Source organism: Bison bison, unplaced genomic scaffold (assembly GCF_000754665.1).
Source record: "Bison bison bison isolate TAMUID 2011002044 unplaced genomic scaffold, Bison_UMD1.0 scf7180017864370, whole genome shotgun sequence".
Lineage (NCBI taxonomy): Eukaryota > Metazoa > Chordata > Mammalia > Artiodactyla > Bovidae > Bison > Bison bison.
Genome location: NW_011494942.1, coordinates 13,820,166 through 13,842,576, shown reverse-complemented (window position 1 = coordinate 13,842,576; position 22,411 = coordinate 13,820,166). Strand labels below are relative to the sequence as shown.

Below are 22,411 nucleotides of genomic sequence, written 5' to 3'. Positions count from 1 at the left end.
GAAACAGAGAGAGAATAAAGAAATGAGAGCATCAGCCCCATTACATTTAAGATTAAGGTCTATATAACACTGCATTATGGGTTATATAGAATTTTCAGGCTTTAGATTACTTAACATGTGTAATAGAGAATGTGCCTTTCAATTTCTAAGGAATATAGACATTTCTGAGCACAAGAATTCATGTGGGGAACTGCCAGCGTTACCAAGGTAGAATCTCTGTGACACTCTTGAATTTAATTCATATAAAAGAGAACATGTCTCTTATCAATAACTGTAGCTGGTTATCTGGATTTCTTGGAAGCTAGGACTGGAGTTCTCTAAAAAATTCTGATTTGATATTTCTACCTATTATGTCATTTTATAAAACTGCTGCCAATGTCAGTTTTGATTTGATACAAAGTGTAAAAGTCTATGACTTGCTTTATGAGAAAAAAGAAAAATTATAAGAAAAATAAAGTGTGTTATTATTCTTAGCTACATAAAAAGCCATGAACAAAAAAACATACAGTTTGCCTGTAAAATTATAATGTAGAATTAATTCTGAAAAACAGCTCACTGAGATAATTACTAAAATTGTACTACTTGTATCTGTTATATATTTTTTAATAAATCTATAAATCTTTACATTTTTAGAAGTTATGGAAAGCAAACAAAAAGAAAGATACAGAGAATTACAGAAAAGTATGTTTCATAAAGGTAGTATGTTTCACAGTATTTGGTGGATCTAACATTTTTAGAAAAGAATACCTACACAAAACAGCAAAAACTCAAAATTTATTACATCTTGCCACAAGACATTTTCTATAATCTGCTTCAGTATATGAACTTGTTAAGCCAGTGATTTGTTCATTCTGTAGCTTCAGTTATTTCTTTTTAAATCAGCTTCCAGACTTTTGAGAACTGAATCTTTGCCAGGACTGAGTCATTTTCCTATCTTTTGAATGATTTTGTTCCTTGATCTCTGTGTATTTCTCAAAAATAAAAGACTAGTTTGCACCACAGTTGAGTCAGAGTGGGAGTCTAAAAGCCTATTAGATATCCTTCAGCATTCATTAACACCAGGATTCACACATTGTTCTGAATATTCCTACTTCTGACCTGATCCCTAAACTCTCTCTTCACCTGTCCCCAGCTCCTGCTGGGTCCTCAGTATCTCCTATTCTTGACTCTAAAATCCTGTGCATACAATCCCTTCTCTAACTTTTCTTCTTCCCTCCTATTGTAGCTGAAACCTGATAGACCAGGACCAGTGAATCTAGTATTTATAGCTCACTCCCAATACTGGGAGGACAGGTATAGCTTGGTACTCTAAGAAATTATTTGACAAATAATTTTTCATATGGCTTCCCTGGTAGCTCAGCTGGTAAAGAATCAGCCTGCAATATAGGAGATCCTGTTTCAATTCCTGGATTGGGAAGACCCCCTGGAGAAGGGATAGGCTACCCACTTCAATATTCTTGGGCTTCCCTGTGGCTTAGACCATAAACAATCCACGTACAATGCGGGATATCTGAGTTCCATCCCTGGGTTGAAAAGATTCCTTGGAGGAGGGCATGGAAACCCAGCTCAGTATTCTTGCCTGGAGAATCCCCATGGACAGAGGAGCCTGGCAGGCTACAGTCCATGACGTCACAAAGAGTCAGTCACGACTAAGCGACTAAGCATAGCACAGTCCCTACTTATACTCTTAGGGGATCTTGTAAATTTGGGTAGCACATCAATTTAGTAGCATTCTAGTAGCTGTGATTTAGTTATCCCATGTAGCACTTGGAAATGCAGGTTCATTTTAAAGTGTTCAAAAGGCAGGTTACTGTTTTATGACAGTTCTTTAACTTTCTCATAGGACCTCATTTCTTATCGTACCACAGCAATTTTAGTTATTCCTTTAAATTAACACTCAGACTCTATTAGCTCGTTTAATTTATTACTAGTGGAATAACTGATCAATTATTTATGAACTCACTACTATATACCAAGTTCACACACAGGCTAAGTACCAGGAAATTCCTTCAGGATATAATAAACAAGATAGATGTGGGCTCTTCCTTCAGAAAGATATGTATAAAACAAATAAGAACATATATTAATAATTATAAGTGATAACTAACACAAAATATTATTTAATTCTGTACGTACTCCATGGGCTTCCCTGATAGCTCAGCAGTCTAAGAATCCACCTGCCAATGCAGGAGATGCGAGTTCAACTCTGGGTTGGGAAGATCACCTGGAAAGGGAAACTGCAATCTCCTCTGGTATTCTTGCCTGGAAAATTACATGGACAGCGGGGCCATGGGGTCACAGAGTCGGACATGACTTAGGGACTAAACAACAACAAACACAAAATATGATTTCATTCTACATGTACTCCATAGGAAATTACAATTTAATCTCTAGAGATAAAGTTTTGACAAAATTATATTTTCAGTGCGATCATATAAATCCAGTTCCCATCCTAAGAACTATTAATTTATTTTGGCTTCTTGCTCCTCTGAGTAGTCTAGCAGAGTTGTTTACTGGTATGTAAACAGAAGACTAGGGGCTAAGTGCTTAGATTCAATAACTCCAGTTTTTCTCTTATAGTTTTATAAATGTCTTCCAGGTATTTACATATCTTTTTTCTTATTCAGAATTTATTATGCAAAGACATTTTAATTTAGCGAATGAGTAATTCTTTTGTCGTTCTTTAAAGCATATTAAGCATTTTCTGATTCCAGTCAGTATAACTGTCAGAAAAAAGTTATAATTGTAGATACCTGACTCAGTGCAGAATCATATCAATCATACGGACACTGTTCTGGTTTTGATTTCAAAGCAATTACTGAGTAAGGCTTCACTGAACTGCAACATGAATCAGCATTTAGCGAGGCTGAGTTTAAACCTCTATTCCAGATTCTGAGAGACAGAGAACTTCTAAATAGGGCACTGTTTGTTCACAGTTTTAGGTATCTGTGATTTACTTGGCTTTATTAGACAATAGGGGCTTTGGTTCAGTTATATTTTTAACATTCCTTAAAATAAATCAAAGAATGTTCCCATTTTGGATGAGAATTAGTATGGTGGAGGAAATGAAGAATTTATAAGTGCCAGGTATCCAGGGATTATGAGCTGGGCTCTGTGCTGAACTGCTTTGGTTAATACTTTATTGGTTGCATGTAATAGAAACTGGCTCTGGCTAGCTTAAGGGAAAAAAGTAAGTGGTGCTGGCATATTGGAAGAATATTTGGGTAGCTCAAAGAATCCAAGACTCAGGAAAGACAGTGATCAGGGGACTTCTGCCCTCAGAAGTAGAGTTCCTGTCTTGCCCCCTAGGGTAAAATAGTTGAAATACCTCAGTACATGACTTTTCACAAGAGGCCCAGTTTTGGTCTTCGACTATGGACCAGCCAGTCAGTGTCAGAGGGGCAGAATAATATTGTTTAGCCAGTTGCTTGTGGGCAACTGCACCTGTGTTTTGTGGGCAGTTCCCAGAGAAAGGGGGCTTATTGTGAACTGGAGGCCATACCAATGAGGTCTACTCTATGGGGCATTTTACAAGCTTAATTTTTTTTTTTTTAAGTCTATTAAACTCACTATTTTCACCTCACAAATGAGAAAACACAGACTCCATTTGGCTAGGCAACTTGTCCAATGTTCCACAGTTAGAATGTGGCAGGGCTTGAATTCTAACTAGGCTTATAAAAGGGGGTTAGTCTCCTTCTTTAAAGTCATGTGATGACTATTTGGATAAATATTTCCAGATAATTTCTCATGGAGAGATGTTCAGTTCAGTTCAGTCGCTCAGTCATGTCCGACTCTTTGCAACTCCATGAATCACAGCACGCCAGGCCTCCCTGTCCATCACCAACCCCTGGAGTTCACTCAAACTTCACGTCCATCGAGTCGGTGATGCCATCCAGTCATCTCATCCTCTGTTGTCCCCTTCTCCTCCTGCCCCCAATCCCTCCCAGCAGCAGAGTCTTTTCCAATGAGTCAACTCTTCGCATCAGGTGGCCAAAGTACTGGAGTTTCAGCTTTAGCATCAGTCCTTCCAATGAACACCCAGGACTGATCTCCTTTAGGATGGACTGGTTGGATCTCCTTGCCATCCAAGGGACTCTCAAGAGTCTTCTCCAACACCACAGTTCAAAAGCAGCAATTCTTCGGCGCCCAGCTTTCTTCACAGTCCAACTCTCACATCCATACATGACTACTGCAAAAACCATAGTCTTGACTAGACAGACCTTTGTTGACAAAGTAATGTCTCTGCTTTTCAATATGCTATCTAGGTTGGTCATAACTTTCCTTCCAAGGAGTAAGCGTCTTTTAATTTCATGCCTTCAATCACCATCTGCAGTGATTTTGGAGCCCCCCAAAATAAAGTCAGCCACTGTTTCCACTGTTTCCCCATCTATTTCCCATGAAGTGATGGGACCAGTGGAGAAGGCGATGGCACCCCACTCCAGCACTCTTGCCTGGAAAATCCCATGGACAGAGGAGCCTGGTAGGTTGCAGTCCATGGGGTCGCTAAGAGTCGGACACGACTGAGTGACTTCACTTTCACTTTCATTCACTGGAGAAGGAAATGGCAACCCACTCCAGTGTTCTTGCCTGGAGAATCCCAGGGATGGTGGAGCCTGGTGGGCTGCCGTCTGTGGGGTCGCACAGAGTCGGACACGACTGAAGCGACTTAGCAGCAGCAGATGGGACCAGGTGCCATGATCTTTGTTTTCTGAATGTTGAGCTTTAAGCCAACTTTTTCACTCTCCTCTTTCACTTTCATCAGAAGGCTCTTTAATTCCTCTTCACTTTCTGCCATAAGGGTGGTGTCATCTGCATATCTGAGGTTCTTGATATTTCTCCCAGCAATCTTGATTCCAGCTTGTGCTTCTTCCAGCCCAGCGTTTCTCATGATGTACTCTGCATCTAAGTTAAATAAGCAGGGTGACAATATACAGCCTTGACGTACTCCTTTTCCTATTTTGAACCAGTCTGTTGTTCCATGTCCAGTTCTAAGAGATGTTAGGCATCTGCAATTTTATACTAGAAAGAATAAAACTACCTGTTGAAAGATCTGGGGTTGAATCCCCCCCAACTCTACCTGGTCCTCATGGGCAATTAAATACCTAATCTTCTACACTAATCAACATGGATATATCATCTCCCACACAGGGTTATTTCAACTTCACAGGGGTATTGAGATAATAATGTGAAAATACTTGGTTCAAAGCAGATACTCATTTGTTTTTTGAGGAAATAACTCTTCTAATAATGAACCCTCAAGCATGTTACTAAAAATGGAGTCACAATTTGACAGTGCTATGTCACTCAAAAAATCTAATTACTCTCTTACCCATAGTCTTTCAAGATGGTGCTTTATTCACCTAGACATAAAGGTAGGAAATGCTATAAAAAGTGGTTAGGAAATTATATAATAGGAGGGGAGAGTTTTAGATACAAAACATTTGACTACTTTGAGACTTTCAGCTCACGTATCAGGGAGAATCTCTTATCTTTGGTCACAGTGTTGCAGGGAGGGGGACCCCCTTCAAGGGCCTGAAACTGGGCTCTTGTCTAACACTCAGAAATGAATTTTCTGGGGAGATATATGTGCTGACATATATAAAAGCAAGAGATTTCATTGGGAATAAAATCCCCAATTTTACTGGGGGCCCGGGCGGAGAGCAGTAGGGTAAGGGAACGTAGGAGAACTGCTCCGCCACATAGCAGTCTTGTGCTTTGTGGTGATGGGATTAGTTTCTGGGTTGTCTTCAGCCAGTCATTCTGACTCAGAGTCCTCCCTGGTGGTGCATGCCTTGTTCAGTCTACATGGATGCCAGCGAGAAGGATTCTGGGAGGTGGTCTGACATGTGGTGTCTCCTTTTGACCTTTCCCAAGCTCTTCTGGTTGATGGTTTATTAGTTCCATGTTCCTTACCAGGACCTCCTGTCAAAACAACTCATGCAAATGGTTACTCTGGTGCCTGGCCAGGGTGGGCGGTTTCAGTCAGTGTGCTTCCCCTAACAACAGCACAATGCTTAAATTGTGAGAAATTAAACTGTAAGCATTAGATTTAAATGTTTAAGTCTAATTCTCTTAGTGAATGCTACCTGACATGGTTTATGTCCTTCTGATAACCAGAACAAAAAGAGAATACAGTTCTAAATGTGGAAACCTGTAACTGAATATCACTGAAACAGATTATTAGCTAATTCAGTTTGGAAGGATAAATGTATTAAATAGAACTATGTCCAGATGATTATTCTCAGTTATCTTTAAGGACAACTTCATGGGATAAAAATATTGCAGCAATCTAAGAATTTATTATTGTGCATGGTGCGTGTTCTGAAAATATTCAGAGACTGATCAGTATCAATTTGTTCCAAATTACTTCAGACAATAATTAGTCTACATCAAGAGCAAAACTAGAACTCCAAATGGAAGAACAAAAAAATCATTCTGTGCTGGTTGGGATAGAAAGAGAGGTGGAGATGATTATATTCTCTTGCTACACCCTCTATCTCTGGATCTTAGTTTCAACGACCTTCTATGCTTCATTTTCATTGAACTCGTATCTGAGTAACTCATAAAATATCCTATCCTTTTAAATTTGATGACAGAGTAAACTGATTTTAAACATGACCATAACATTGTTTTATTGACTTGTTTTTAGATTAAAAGCCCTTTCTCCCCTTTTTAACTGTGCTTCATTTCAAATCAGTGGCCTGCTTGCCTTAGTTTCTTATTTAAATTTGTAAGATAAAACAACTAAATAGTCATGAACAATTTAAAGATTCTTGAAGTGAAGTAAAAGTCACTCAGTACTGTCCGACCGTTGGCATCCCCATGTACTGCAGTCCTCCAGGCTCCTCTGTCTACTGGGATTCTCCAGGCAAGAATACTGGGTTGGGTTGCCATGCCCTCCTCCAGGGGATCTTCCCAACCCAGGGATCAAACCCAGGTCTCCCACATTGTAGGTGGATTCTTTACCATCTGAGCCAAGAGAAGCCCTTGGTAAATATTATTGAGCCACCAGGGAAGCCCTTGGTAAAATAAGCCCTTGTTAAAGATTCTTGGTGTGTAGGTATAAGGTAAAAACATCATCATCCATAGATGTAGAAGTTAGACTTAGAAAAAAAATTAAAGAAAAAACTTTAAAGTATTAAAAACAACAATAACCAAATAATATTTGAAGCTCTCTTTATTACACCAAGAAATCCCAGAAAAGTACAAAGCCAATGAAAGTAGGAGCATTTCAGGAAACAAAACAAAAATGTTTGCAAACATTTTCAATGATATTTTAGTTTTGATGTCAAAAGAGAAAACAAAAACCTCATGATTTTGCACTGAAGCACACTGCTCATGAATTAAGTACATCCTGAAGTACTGGGAAACGATTTCACATCTCATATTTGAACCTGATTCCATTATATTTATATTTAAGAGGGAATATACATTCCCTGAGTTATATTCTCTTTCTAGAGATTAAGTTCATGGTGTGATTTTTAAGAAAAAAGATTTTATTGATTCATAGTGACTGTGAAGAACAGAAATAGGAGATAAGCATATTATACATATATATTCTTTTAGGTGGTACATAAGATCAAAGTTGAATTAATTTAATAATCTTCAGTGTTTTTAATTGCTACCAATGACAATATGTGGATCCCACTATAGAAGAGGTTGGTAACATCAGAATGATTCTCTGGCGTATCCATGCTTTATAGCGAAGTTACACAGATAAAAAGGTGACGTTGAAAACCATGCTATTTATATCCTCAAAATCAAATAAATGTATGATGACATTCTAGAATCTCATCTGGAGTCACTGTGAAATGCTAAGTAAAGATATTTACTATTTTTGCCAAATACAGTGTGACCGGCCGCCAGAAGCTGTAAAGTTTATTTAATTAAATTTGGTAATTTTCAGTGGTTTTGAGGGCACATCATACTGTATGCTGCTGCTACTATTGCTACTAATAAAATAACATTAAACATAAAGGAGAAAATAAAAGAAAATAAATTAGATCTCTTGTTCTTCTAAATATTGTTTTAGTTTATCCTTGAAGTGGAAACCAATTTTCCAAGGTTTGGAAAGAAAACAAAAACATCTTTATAATTCAGAGCATGTATTTTAGAGGTCTAATGATTTATCCATTGCCAGTGTGGGTTAGCTTGTCACGTTTTCTTTATTCAATGTCAACTGGTTCTGTAGCTATTAAAGCACTTAACTGTTTCTGAGCACAGGAAAGGAACAGTTCCAAACTGGACAGGCTTCTTTGGCGGATGACTTGGTCAAGCTGTTGATATTTTTTAAAGAAAGAGAGAGAAAGAAAAAAGAATATACTTAGTTGAGGGATAAAGAATAGTATGCCACTGAAGCCCACTAGACAAAACTTTTCAGATGCTGATTCAGAAAATCAAACAGTGCTTTAAACTCAGATATAGTGCAGTCACTATTTTTAGTCTATCATCTAAGATGAAATGACAATTGTTACAATTTTATAATTGATGTTGATATTCAGCTACTGGAAAATACCGTAAACTTGATCAGAGTGATTTCAGAAAATATAAAATAGTATTTAAAATATCATTTCTTAATGAATATACAGACAAGACATCCACAAATATCATAAAACATAACAGATGCAAAAAACAACAGAAAAACATAGTAGGGAAAAACAGCATAATTACACCAGGCCTAAGTTTACCTGGGACAAGAAATAAGTGAGGACATACACAATATCCTAAAATTAAGAGAACGTTCCTGGGAAAGGGGTATTTTAAGGAATATTTGATACTGTTGAAACTTAAATTTGACTTGGTCTATCTGCTGAGTCAGAGATTTTTTTATTAGGATAATTTTAGTGTATTAATAATAAATGCAATGAACAAAATCATAGAGGTTTAGTAATAAAAATCATATAAAAACTTTCATGATGTTAAGGATTATTAACTACATCAGAAAAAGTTTCTAATTCTCCTGCCTTAAAAAATTGTTCATGGTATAAAAATAACCAACATATTACCTACAGGTTATAGAAGAATGGATGAACGCAAAAGAAAGCCAAATAAATTCCATTTCACAATACACACCTGTCATATTTATGTAAAAGTTGACATACTCCTCCACAAGCTCCCTCAACATAAAGGACAAATCCAAACAAAAATTCTCTAGTAAATTACACATCTATAATCCACTAATTTTTAAAATGACTGAAAAAAATGGAAGATTAAAATGTTGATATATCCTAAAAATTAATCAAAAAGAATACAGTATATTTATCAAAATCCTTATGTAAAAAGATTGAAAACTACTAAGACTCCCTCTAATATTAGGGATTTTAATGTATATACAGAAACAGGATTCTTGCTTATCCTTTTCCTCATTTTTTTTTTTTCGTTCTTCTCTCAAATGATAACTTTAGGTAAATATATACTTTATGCTTACAAGTTTCTATTAAGTAAGACAGTTCTTTACAAGGTAAACCCCAAGTGAGCAGAGAGCTTCTCTGTCTTGATGACTACTGTACCTCAGCATTAGAAGAAGGTTTGGTCACATGTTAGACAACCCATAAATATTTTCTGAGATTGAATGAATCATTAAATACTTAACCCAAATAGAGCAAAACAATCTACTAGGAAATGATAGGTATACTTTTAATTCTAAAAGTAAAAACATGCCTAATAATCTAAAAAGCTATGTAGTAGACATTTGAAATTTTTAAAGTTTCATTTTAATACACATAAAGCATACTGAAAGTTAACTATTTGAAGTTTGTTTAACTTTACAATATTGTATTGGAAGTTTTAAAAAATTATTTTGCACTTGGTCTAAATTCAAATAGCAGAGAAGGGTATACCAACACCCAGGTCTAGTATATTCCTAGTGGTTTCTACCTACTTTGGATGTTTCCAAGCACTTGAAGATGGGTTTTAAAAAATATTTGGTCCAGAGGCTGTAAATGTTAACCATAGGAGGGTTTACATAATCACTTTGTTCCACTGCCATTACTGGAAATTTTTCCTATCTTTTTTTTTAAAGAAATTGCTTGACTGTATTCCATGATTTATTTAGCAACTCTCCCACTGATAGACATGTAAGTTTATTTCAATTTTGCCTTATTTTGCAGCAAAAAAGAAATTTCAACCTGGGTGCATTCCCTTCAGATGTTCAAAGGTTTATAAAGGGATTCTAATATATGGATTTTCTACATTGTAAGATTTGGATAGTTTATTTTTAGATGCAAAATAATGTGATGATATACGATATAATATCATATAATTGTGGTTGAACATGTTAGTATGTTCACATGGGCACTGTGTGAAGAACAGGCTATGAGAGGAGCAAGACAAAAAAAACAAGAGATACAATATACAAGGGAGTCAGTAAATGTGTGAAAAATAAACACAATTAACAAAAAAATCTCATTAATAGAGAAAAGTGTAATACTTCTGATCAGTTCAGTTCAGTCGCTCAGTCGTGTCCGACTCTTTGCGACCTCATGAACCGCAGTACGCAGGCCTCCCTGTCCATCACCAACTCCCAGAGTCCACCCAAACCCATGTCCATTGAGTCAGTGATGCCATCCAGCCATCTCATCCTCTGTCATCCCCTTCTCCTCCTGCCCTCATTCTTTCCCAGCGTCAGGGTCTTTTCAAATGAGTTAGCTCTCCACATGAGGTGGCCAAAGTATTGGAGTTTCAGCTTCAACATCAGTGCCTCCATGAATACCCAGGACTGATCTCCTTTAGGATGGACTTGTTGGATCTCCTTGCCGTCCAAGGGACTCTCAAGAGTCTTCTCCAACACCACAGTTCAAAAGCATCAATTCTTCAGCACTCAGCTTTCTTTATAGTTGAACTCTCACATCCATACATGACTACTGGAAAAACCATAGCCTTGACTTGTTGGCAAAGTAATGTCTCTGCTTTTGAGTATGCTATCTAGGTTGGTCATAACTTTCCTTCCAAGGAGCAAGTGTCTTTTAATTTCATGGCTGCAATCACCATCTGCAGTGATTTTGGAGCCCAGAAAAATAAAGTCAGCCACTGTTTCCACTGTTTCCTCATCTATTTCCAATGAAGTGATGGGACTGGATGCCATGATCTTAGTTTTCGGAATGTTGAGATTTAAGCCAACTTTTTCACTCTCCTCTTTCACTTTCATCAAGAGGCTCTTTAATTTCTCTTCACTTTCTACCATAAGGGTGGTGTCATCTGCATATCTGAGGTTATTGATATTTCTCCCGGCAATCTTGATTCCAGCTTGTGCTTCTTCCAGCCCAGTGGTTTCTCATGATGTACTCTGCATCTAAGTTAAATAAGCAGGGTGACAATACACAGCCTTGACGTACTCCTTTTCCTATTTGGAACCAGTCTGTTGTTCCATGTCCAGTTCTAACTGTTGCTTCCTGACCTGCATACAGGTTTCTCAAGAGGCAGGTCAGGTGGTCTGGTATTCCCATCTCTTTCAGAATTTTCCACAGTTTCTTGTGATCCTCACAGTCAAAGGATTTGGCATAGTCAATAAAGCAGAAATAGATGTTTTTCTGGAACTCTCTTGCTTTTTCAATGATCCAGAGGATGTTGGCAATTTGATCTCTGGTTCCTCTGCCTTTTCTAAAACCAGCTTGAACATCTAGAAGTTCACAGTTCACATGTTGCTGATACTTCCAGGTAACTGACCAAAAATATTACAGCCAATGGTGATCCGACACACACTTCTCTCTTAGATGCCAAAGTACTTATAATTCATTTTTTTCCTACTGTCAGTGCAGTTGCTGTTTTCATTGTTCCACAATCCAGAGTAGCCAGCAGGATTCTTCATAGGGAATGCCAGTGTTCTGATTAGACACCTAGCCAGTCACCTCTGTTCATCCATTCATATCCTGTCCTTTTAAAAAATTATTTATTTTTTACTGAATGGAAGATTCTTTAAATTCTGTAATGCTTTGTAATTTTCAAAAGTTTTACAAGGATGATTTCATATAATCTCATAATAACCCCGTTTTTTTCTTCTACCCCTATGTTGCCTCTTTTCCCTTCCCTCTCCCCAGAGGTAACCAGTAGTGTGTTATATATGTGAGTCTGCATCTTTTTTGTTTTATTCACAAGTTTATTGTACTTTTTAGATTTCACATATAGTGAAATAGATTTCACAAATACCATATAGTATTTGTCTTTCTCTTTCTGACTTACTTCACTTAATATGCCAAGTCCATCCATGCTGCCGCAGATGGCAAAATTTCATTCTTTTTTTATTGCTGAGCAATATTCCATTGTGTGTGTCTATATATACATCGTCTTTACTATTCATCTGTTGATGGACATTGAGGTTGCTTCTGTACCTTGGCTACTATAAATAATGCTGGAATGAACATTTGGGTACATGTATCTTTTCAAATTAGTATTTTTGTTTTTAACTATATACCCAGGAGTGGAATTGCTGGGTGATATGGTGGTTCCATTTTTAGTTTTTTGAGAAATCTCCATATTGTTTTCACCAGTGGCTGCACCAATTTACATTCCCACCAACAGCATATGAGAGTTCAGTTTTCTCCACATCCTCACCAATATTTGTAATTTCTGTTCTTTTCAATGATAGTCATTCTGGCAGGTGTGAGGTGGTATCTCATCATGGTTTTGATTTGCATTTCCCAGATGATTAGTGATGTTGATCATCTTTTCCTGTGTTTGTCTGCTGTCTGCATTTCCTTTGAAAAAAAAGTTTATTCAGTTCTTCCACCCATTTTTAATCAGGTTGTTTGATAGGATCTGCATATTTTAAATTGTGATAGTTATTACCAAATTGCTTTCCAGAGCAAGTGACAGTGAAAGTTCCTCAGTTGTGTCTGACTCTTTGGGACCAGAATACTGGAGTTGGTAGCCATTCCCTTCTCCAGGGAATGTTCCTAACCCAGGGATTGAACCCAGGTCTCCCGCAGTGCAGGCGGATTCTTTACCGTCTGAGTCACCTATTAGTCCCAGATGTAGTGTACAAAAGCACTGGTTTTTCCCTGTTTTGTCTAAACCACTGTATAATTTTCTATTTTCTATTTATAATTTAATATAATGAATTTTTTTATTACTTATTTAAAAATTATACTATCGACAGACATTTGGATTGTTCCTAATCTTTCGCTTTTATACTAGCAAAATGCTGTAGTGAACACCTATCACACAGACCTCTGTATGCTACAATATCTTATAGAAATTGCTTGAGCCAAAAAACATGTCATCTGCAATGCTACTTCTATCGTAAATCAGGTTTCCATATATGCCTGAATCTTTCTTCAGCCTCCCTATTCTGCTTCCACAGACAGTTCACCCTATTCCTATGTAAATATGTCACTTAAGTATGGTGAGACTCTTTGTGACCCCATGAACTGTTATAGCCCTAAAGGCTCCTCTGTCCATGGGATTCTCCAGGCAAGAATACCGGAGTGTGTTCCCATGCCCTCCTCCAGGGTATTTTCCTGACCCAAGGATTGAACACAAGTCTCCCATATCTCCTGCATTGCAGGCAGAGTCTTTACCACTCATGGACTTCTTGGTTGCACAGATGGTAAAGAATCTGCCTGCCATGCATGAGACCTGGGTTCAATTCCTGGGTCAGGAAGATCCCCTGCAGAAAGGAATGGCAACCCACTCTGTATTCTTGCCTTGAAAATTTCATGGACAGAAGAGCCTGGTGGGCTACAGTCCATAGGTTCACAAGGTCAGACACGACTGAAACTAAGACTTTCACTTTCCTTACCATTGGGGAAGCCCATGGAAATATGCTCTTTTAAATACTACAACTGTGTAAATAAATTTCAGCATATCACATATACCTACCATTCAACCAACCATACCATCTAATACTTTAGAAGAATATAAATTACTTCAGTTCAGTTCAGTTCAGTCGCTCAGTTGTGTCTGACTCTGTGACCCCATGAACCACAGCACGCCAGGCCTCCCTGTCCATCACCAACTCCCAGAGTCTACCCAAACCCGTGTCCAAAGAGTTGGTTATGCCATCCAACCATCTTATCCTCTGTTGTCCCCTTTTCCTCGCACCCTCAATCTTTCCTAGCATCACAGTCTTTTCAAATGAGTTATCTCTTCGCATCAGGTGGCCAAAGTATTGGAGTTTCAGCTTCAGCATCATTCCTTCCAATGAACACCCAGGACTGATCTCCTTTAGAATGGACTGGTTGGATCTCCTTGCTGTCCAAGGGACTCTCAAGAGTCTTCTCCAACACCACAGTTCAAAAGCATTAATTCTTTAGCGCTCAGCCTTCTTTATAGTCCAACTCTCACATCCATACATGACTAATGGAAAAACCATAGCCTTGACTAGTCAGACCTTTGTTGACAAAGAAATGTCTCTGCTTTTTAATATGCTGTCTATGTTGTCATACCTTTCCTTCCAAGAAGTAAGCGTCTTTTAATTTCATGCCTACAATCACCATCTGGAGTGATTTTGGAGCCCAAAAGTGTAAAGTCTGACACTGTTTCCACTGTTTCTCCATTTATTGGTCATGAAGTGATGGGACCAGATGTCATGTTCTTAGTTTTCTGAATGTTCAGCTTTAAGCCAACTTTTTGACTCTCCTCTTTCATTTTCATCAAGAGGCTCTTTAGTTCTTCCTTACTTTCTGCCATAAGGGTGGTGTCATCTGCATATCAGAGAAGGCAATAGCACCCCACTCCAGTACTCTTGCCTGGAAAATCCCATGGATGGAGGAGCCTGGTAGGCTGCAGTCCATGGGGTCGCTAAGAGTCAGGCACAACAGAGCGACTTCACTTTCACTTTTCACTTTCATGCACTGGACAAGGAAATGGCAACCCACTCCAGTATTCTTGCCTGGAGAATCCCAGGGATGGGGGAGCCTGGTGGGCTGCCATCTATGGGGTCCCACAGAGTTGGACACGACTGAAGTAACTTAGCATAGCATAGCATAGCAACTGCATATCTAAGGTTATTGATATTTCTCCCGGCAATCTTGATTCCAGCTTGTGCTTCCTCAGCCCAGCGTTTCTCATGATATACTCTGCATCTAAGTTAAATAAGCAGGGTGACGATATACAGCCTTGATGTACTCCTTTTCCTATTTGGAACCAGTCTATTGTTCCATGTCCAGTTCTAACTGTTGCTTCCTGACCTGCATACAGGTTTCTCAAGAGGCAGGTCAGGTGGTCTGGTATTCCCATCTCTTTCAGAATTTAACACCATTTATTGTGATCCACACAGTCAAAGGTTTTGGCATAGTCGATAAAGCAGAAGTAGATGTTCTTCTGGAACTCTCTTGCTTTTTTGATGATCCACTGGTGACTTCTAATTCACTCATTTTAGTGTCTCCATTTGTTTTATATGCTGAATCAGATATTAAGATTCTTAGAGGGGTTTACACAGGCTGATTACTGGATCCTCATTCATGACTGTAGTCTTTTGTGTTCTCCTGATACTTTCTTTGAAATGGTTTGGCTTTAAACAATTTGTGAAGGTGGTTTGTCTCTTGGGATGAATGGGAATCCCGTAATCTTCTCCGGGTCATAATCAGAGACAGTTTAGCACAGGCGGCTGTGAATGTTGCTGCTGCTGGAGGTTGGGAGCTCTTTGCTTCTTGATCTCCTTGGCTTCATGGAGTTGCCAACATTTCAGGACAAGAAACTTACGCAACCAAAACTGCTGACACTTGTATTCAGAAGGAAGGGTCAGAATGAAATACGTAGATTTATTTTGAAGGTGGCTTTTATTACTATGGTTCATTACATATAATGTTAGATTTAATAAATTCAAAATCTTTTATAAGCCCCTCATGTCCCCAAAACATCAGGAGTTCTATTAAAAGCAAAACTGATTTAATATCTTAGAATCTATGAATGTTAGGTAAGAGGAGAAATTTCTCCTTTTGAGACCATACAGCATAAACTCATAATTGCACAAACTAGCAATCAACCTACGACTGTAACAATCCTCTAGATTATGCATCAGAATGAATATCCTGTAATTTTGTAAAAAGCAGGGATATGCACAAGGACAAAAATGTTTGAGAGACTCCAAGCACTCCCTTCTCTTGCCTGTGTTGAAAGTCACCCTGGAAGTCGTCACCGTAAAACGACTGATGTACTAACTTTGGGTTTAAGTAGCTGAACTTCACATCCTTCCTGAGTCTCCACAGAACTGTCTGAAGGCAAGAAGCCATTCAATTAATAAGAGTTCAGCTCTTTAAGGAGCAAACAAGGTAACAAAGATACTCTGAGGAAGAAGATGAATTGGGTCATCTCAAATCTAAGCTTCCAATTTGGCAGTGCTTTCTGTGTTTGGTACTTAAGACCATGTCCATGGGAGGGACACTTGAGGTCTTTCTCTTATAGTTCAGGGACAATTCCTTTTTCTAAAACAAGTACATCAAACTGAAAATTCCTGAATTTCAACAGTTTCTATTTTATTAGGCATGACCTTATTATCCTTTATTGAAACAAAGAGAATTTTGGCAAAATATTGAGTTATTTTTGCCCCGTTGAAGAGTGAGGCTTAGTTCTGTTTTTGCGACTTTCATCTCAAAGTGAATCAAAGATCTGTGTTCTGTGACTTCATGCTGACAATATTATGTCCAGAGTAGTGGTGGCAAACATATTTGGCTCTGGGGCTTACAATCTCCTTATAATATTGTAGCTTTAACTGTACTCTTTTCCCTTCTATTTACTGCTGCTTCCGCTATTGTTCAGCTCTTTCGGATACCCGAAAAAAAAAAAAAAAAACCTGGAAATTCTGAGATATCTGAAATGGACAATGAGACTTTAAAAATCTTTTCTTCCCTTTGTCATCTCTTCAGTTTGCTAGCATACTGCTGAAACCCATTTAGAAGCATACATACGGCTTGTTAAAAGTTAATATTAAGGTTAGGGGGTAAAAAGACATGATTTTTCAATAACTCCCTATATTAGATTCACTTGTTATTAGTATTTCATGCCATAGCAAAAGAAAAAGACAAACAAAACAACTCTAGACTTTAGCTTTTATTTCCTATCACCAAAGCATAATAGGATACATGGTCAACTTATTCTGGTCAAAAGAGCAAAATTCAAATTTGGTTAAAAACAACATAGCTTATTTTAATGGGACTGTTAAGAACACTGTTTACATCCTAGAAAATCTGATACTTGTTTTTGAATATATATACACAAAATATATGAATGTATATAATTAATATATATGAATTTTAAAATACAGAGTATTAATTGCGATTTCAGTATTTTCTGGGGTTTCACCAACAAGATATATCAGAAGACGTGAAAATGGGTCTACTTTTATCAAAGTTACTTTTCCAACTTAAGGTAACTTAAAGTTACCTTCCCTCCTGCATATTTTAAACTTATGCTTTTAAAAAGCAATATTCAGCAAATCTACTGATAGAAAATTACTCATAAACATATGTTTTTATGTTTAGTAATTTGTTGAATGGATTCTGTTTTCACAGTCACTAACAAGCTCTTTCATAGGCATTGAAGAAAGATCAAGTATGATGATCTGGAACTGTAATTACTCAGGCAGGTTTTCCAGTTGATAACATCATATCCGGTAAGAAGGACTGTTTACCTTCTGATAAATGAAACAGTTCTTCAGTTTTTATTACAATGCTACCCTTTTAACAATGTTAGTTGGATATGAATGCCTCTCTTTTTTTGACTTAATATACATCCACCACATACACTCACACATCATACACACACACCTTCAAGCTGTTGTTTCATTTATATACACGCTTGAGATCGAGCTAATCCATTAATTAATTGGTCAATCAGCTAATAAATAAAAAAGTTAAGACTGCTATTATTTGTGCATTATTACCCTGAACCCCCCAAAAGTATACAAATAGTGGCCTTGTCCTTAAGTTTATAATGTTTTTGAAGAGTCACACACAACCATTAAAGAACAACTAAGTGATGACAATTAGGTAAAGATGAGTCCAGTGGAAGGTCAGAACTGGGGAGAGATCATGGTGGGAGAGTGTAGCAGAGACAGCTTCATAGAGGTTGAGGAGGATTTGAAGAGACTGAAAGAGAATATCAAGAGTGTTTTCTTAAAGAGAAACAAGATGTGGACAAAAAATCTAGGAAAGCAGATGAGCAGGAACAAAGACAGACTGTTTAGTGACACCAAGGAAGGAAGTGACACTTGAGTTTAGTGGAGCTTAGGAGTAGTCATATAGTTTTTCATTCACTCATTTATTCAATATTTATTCTGTACCTACTATGTGCCAAGCACTGCTTCAGGCACTAGAGAATAGTGGTAGAGAAGACTATTCTCTGCTACTGTACACTTTATATTTTAGGTTGAGGAGACAACAAATTAATATTCTTCAGGTGAAGATCAACACTATAAAACATAACAAAGAGCAGAGGATTTGACAGAGGCAGAGAGGAGATCTTTTTGGAGGGATGGTTAGAGCATACCACTTGGAAAAGGCAGTAATTAAGAGACTTAAAATAAGTGGTGGTCCAGTGGCTAAGACTCTATGCTCCCAATGCAGGGGTCACGGGTTCAATCCTTGGTCAGGAAACTAGATCTCACATGCTGCAACAAAGAGTTCACCTGATACAATGAAAAGATCCCTCGTGCCACACTTAAGGCTTGGCTCAGCCAAATAAATTAATTAATTTAAAAAAATGTTAACAAAAGACAAGTGAGGGAGGAAAGGAATCATACAAAAACATCAGGAAAGTATGTCAAAAGCAGATGAAAACACAATAGAAAAGTCCAAAATGTGTGTTCAGACTTGGTTTCAGTGAAGACTGGCAATAAGTATAAGATAGGTACACAATGAGCAAGGAGGGCCTGGTAGGGTAGGAGAGCATCAGGGAAGTAGACAGTGATTAGAGCAGGAAGGTGTAACAGGGCATGGGAAAAATCTGGAGAGCTTTGAGCAGAAGTGTGGCCATACTCTATGTTTGAAGAATGTCACACTTGTAGGGAGTTCCCTGGTTCCGAGCTTTCACTGCTCCGGCCCTGGTTCAATCCCTTATCAGAGAATTGAGATTCCATAAGCCATAGTGTCAGACTTTAGTTTTTGGGGCTCCAAAATCACTGCAGATGGTGACTGCAGCCATAAAATTAAAAGACGCTTACTCCTTGGAAGGAAAGGTATGACCAACCTAGATAGCATATTGAAAAGCAGAGACATTACTTTGTCAACAAAGGTTCGTCTAATCAAAGCTATGGTTTTTCCAGTAGACATGTTTGGATGTGAGAGTTGGACTGTAAAGAAAGCTGAGCAACGAAGAATTGCTGCTTTTGAACTGTGGTGTTGGAGAAGACTCTTGAGAGTCCCTTGGACTGCAAGGAGATCCAACCAGTCCATTCTGAAGGAGATCAGCCCTGGGATTTCTTTGGAAGGAATGATGCTAAAGCTGAAACTCCAGTACTTTGGCCACCTGATGTGAAGAGTTGACTCATTGGAAAAGACTCTGATGCTGCGAGGGATTGAGGGCAGGAGAAGAAGGGAACGAGAGAGGATGAGATGGCTGGATGGCATCACTGATTCAATGGACATGAATCTGAGTGAACTCCAGGAGTTGGTGATGGACAGGGAGGCCTCGTGTGCTGCGATTCATGGGGTTGCAAAGAGTTGGACACGACTGAGCGACTAAACTGAACTGAAGCCATGTGTCATTGTCAAACAACAACAACAACAAAATCACACCTCATTACTGGGAACAACAGATTGTAGAGGGGGCAAGAGTGGAAGAAGAAAATCCAATTAAGAGAGTTTTTGGCCTGGGAAAAAATATAAAGTTAATCAGACTATTGGCAGTAGAGGCTTAACAGCTGGTCCTATTTTTAGACAAGACCAACTGGAGTTACTGATGGATAGGAAGTGCATGGATGAAAGGAAAAGAGAAATAAAAGGTGATTCTTAGAACGGTGGTGGCATTTCTAAGATATGATGAACTGGAGAAAACTGGGGAAATGAAAGATAAAAAAGGGTTCCTTTTATATAGGAATTCTCAGAGCCTTAGTGCTAAGAAGCAGCATTGTGAGCTGCCAATATGGCTAGGGCATAACTAATGTTTCTCAAACTTTTAGACCTTGGAATCATGTGTGTGTATAAAGCATACTTTGGAAAATGCCCCACAAATCCATTTTTCTTGAGAAATCCCCTAGACTCAAAACGAAATGTGTATATAGAGAGTAGGTTGCACTGATTCAGTTTCCCCTTAGTCCCCTATCATCTTGGAATTTTAATGTTAAGAAACTTTGAGGCTGCTTAGTCTAACATCTACATTTTATAATTTTGGAAAACTGACATGTTGAATTGTTGCTGCTAAGTCGCTTCAGTCATGTCCGACTCTGTGCGACCCCAGAGATGACAGCCCACCAGGCTCCCCCATCCCTGGGATTCTCCAGGCAAGAACACTGGAGTGGGTTGCCATTTCCTCCTCCAATGCATGAAAGTGAAAAGTCAAAGTCAAGTCGCTCAGTCGTGTCTGACTCTTAGCGACCCCATGGACTGCAGCCTACCAGGCTCCTCTGTCCATGGGATTTTCCAGGCAAGAGTACTGGAGTGGGATGCCACTGCCTTCTCCGTTGAATTGTTAATGGACCAGTTTCACAAACCTAGTATCATTTTGCTGACAAAGGTCCATATAGTCAAAGCTATGTTTTTTCTAGTAGTCACGTATGGATGTGAGAGGTGGATCATAAAGAAGGGTGATTGCTAAAGAATTGATGCCTTCAAACTGGTGCTGGGAATCACAGCACAACTCTTGAGAGTCCCTTGGACTGCAAGGAGATCAAATCAGTCAATACTAAAGGAAATCAACCCTGAATATTCATTGGAAAGTCTGATGCTGAAGCTGAAGCTCTGATACTTTGGTCACTTGGTGTGAAGAGCTGATTCATTGGAAAAGGCCCTGATGCTGGGTAAGACTGAGGGCAGGAGAAGAAGAGGGCAACAGAGGATGAGATGGTTGGATAGCATGACCAACACAATTAACATGAGTCTGAGCAAACTCCAGGAGATAGTCAAAGACAGGGAAGCCTGGTGAGCTGTAGTCAATGGTGTTGCAGAGTCAGACACAACTTAGTGACTGAACTACAATATGTCATCTTACACTTAAAAAATACACTCCTTCAAAATATATTTACACGTATTAGCTTGAGTTTATCTTTGCTTGAGAAACTATATATCAAGACGACTATGGCCTCACTACATTTTGACAATGGACTTGAATACCAACATTAGGACCAGAAAGGTGCTGACAATCATTTGGGGGGGAATGATATAAATATCCTGTCTTTTAATGTAGCCATAAAAGAAGTGGATTATGTATCAGTTTTAAAACTTAATATGCACACTCATAATAGGCTAGTTGGTTTCATGAAATTATCCCATTAGGGGCTGATAGACTTGAAGATGATTTTCACTCTTTAGTGGTAATTATTTTTATTGTGACATTTAAACATTTTTGCTTTAAATACCACCTATATCCTATATCCTCAATTTCTGCATTTCAGCCTAAGAAAACTTAGACTTATCTGTAATATTATTGTAGCATTAATGGAGTCTCAATAGTAAGTGTCTTATTACTGATATTATAACCATAAAGAGTTTCTCTTTTAAAATCATCTACATATTTTAGACAAGTAATAAAATAATCTTTTCTTTATATTTTCAGATAAATAAATTGGACTGCAAGAAATATAGCCTGTATATAAACCTGAAGTTGACATAGAAAACTCCCTCTCTGGGAACACAACTATTGTTGTTGTTCAGTTGCTAAGTCGTGTCTGACTCTTTGCGACCCAACGGACTGCAGCACACCAGGATTCCCTGTCCTTCACCATCTTCTGGAGCTTGCTCAAACTCACGTCCATTGAGTTGGTGATGCCATCCAACCAGCTCATCCTCTGTCACTCCCTTCTCCTCATGCCCTCAGTCTTTCCCAGCATCAGGATCTTTTCCAATGAGTCAGCTCTTTGCATCAGGTGGCCAAAGTATTGAGCTAAAATTTAGCTTTATGTTGTTATTATAAATCACGTTGAAAGAGATTCTGAACCAACTTCAGGATAACACTGATACAGTAATATATGTTTAGAATGACTCTGACTCTAAAAGATTTCAATATGATCAGGAGAGTGATTTGATCTAAGGCAGTGCCAGGTGCTTTGACCTGAACTTCTGAAATGTCGGTCTGATCTTTATCAGAACATTCAAAGAGCTTTAATGTCTACTGAATACTCAATCCAGAGTTCACATCTCCTTTCCTCTTTGAGAAACTTTTCAACTTTAAAGTATATTTCAAATATAATCTATTTAGTAAAAATCTATCAACATATAAAGAAGTTGTGTAACTTGCCAGCAAGCACAAGATGAATTACAGATGCTCTTTTAAGAGTAAATGAAAAATGGGTATAAAGAGTCTTAAATCCTATTGGCCACAA

At 38.1% G+C, this 22,411-nt stretch overlaps 1 protein-coding gene across 1 annotated transcript in view; it reads right to left on the bottom strand.

Moving 5' to 3' along the window:
* Positions 1 to 7,160: 7,160 nt before the first annotated feature.
* CCDC91 (coiled-coil domain containing 91) overlaps positions 7,161 to 22,411 on the bottom strand; it is a 311,209-nt gene continuing 295,958 nt past the window's right edge. Inside the window, exon 12 of the mRNA XM_010856029.1 lies at positions 7,161 to 8,276. Within this exon, the coding sequence (XP_010854331.1) occupies positions 8,166 to 8,276 (111 nt within the window). The 3' untranslated portion in view covers positions 7,161 to 8,165. The remainder of the gene's footprint in view (positions 8,277 to 22,411) is intronic.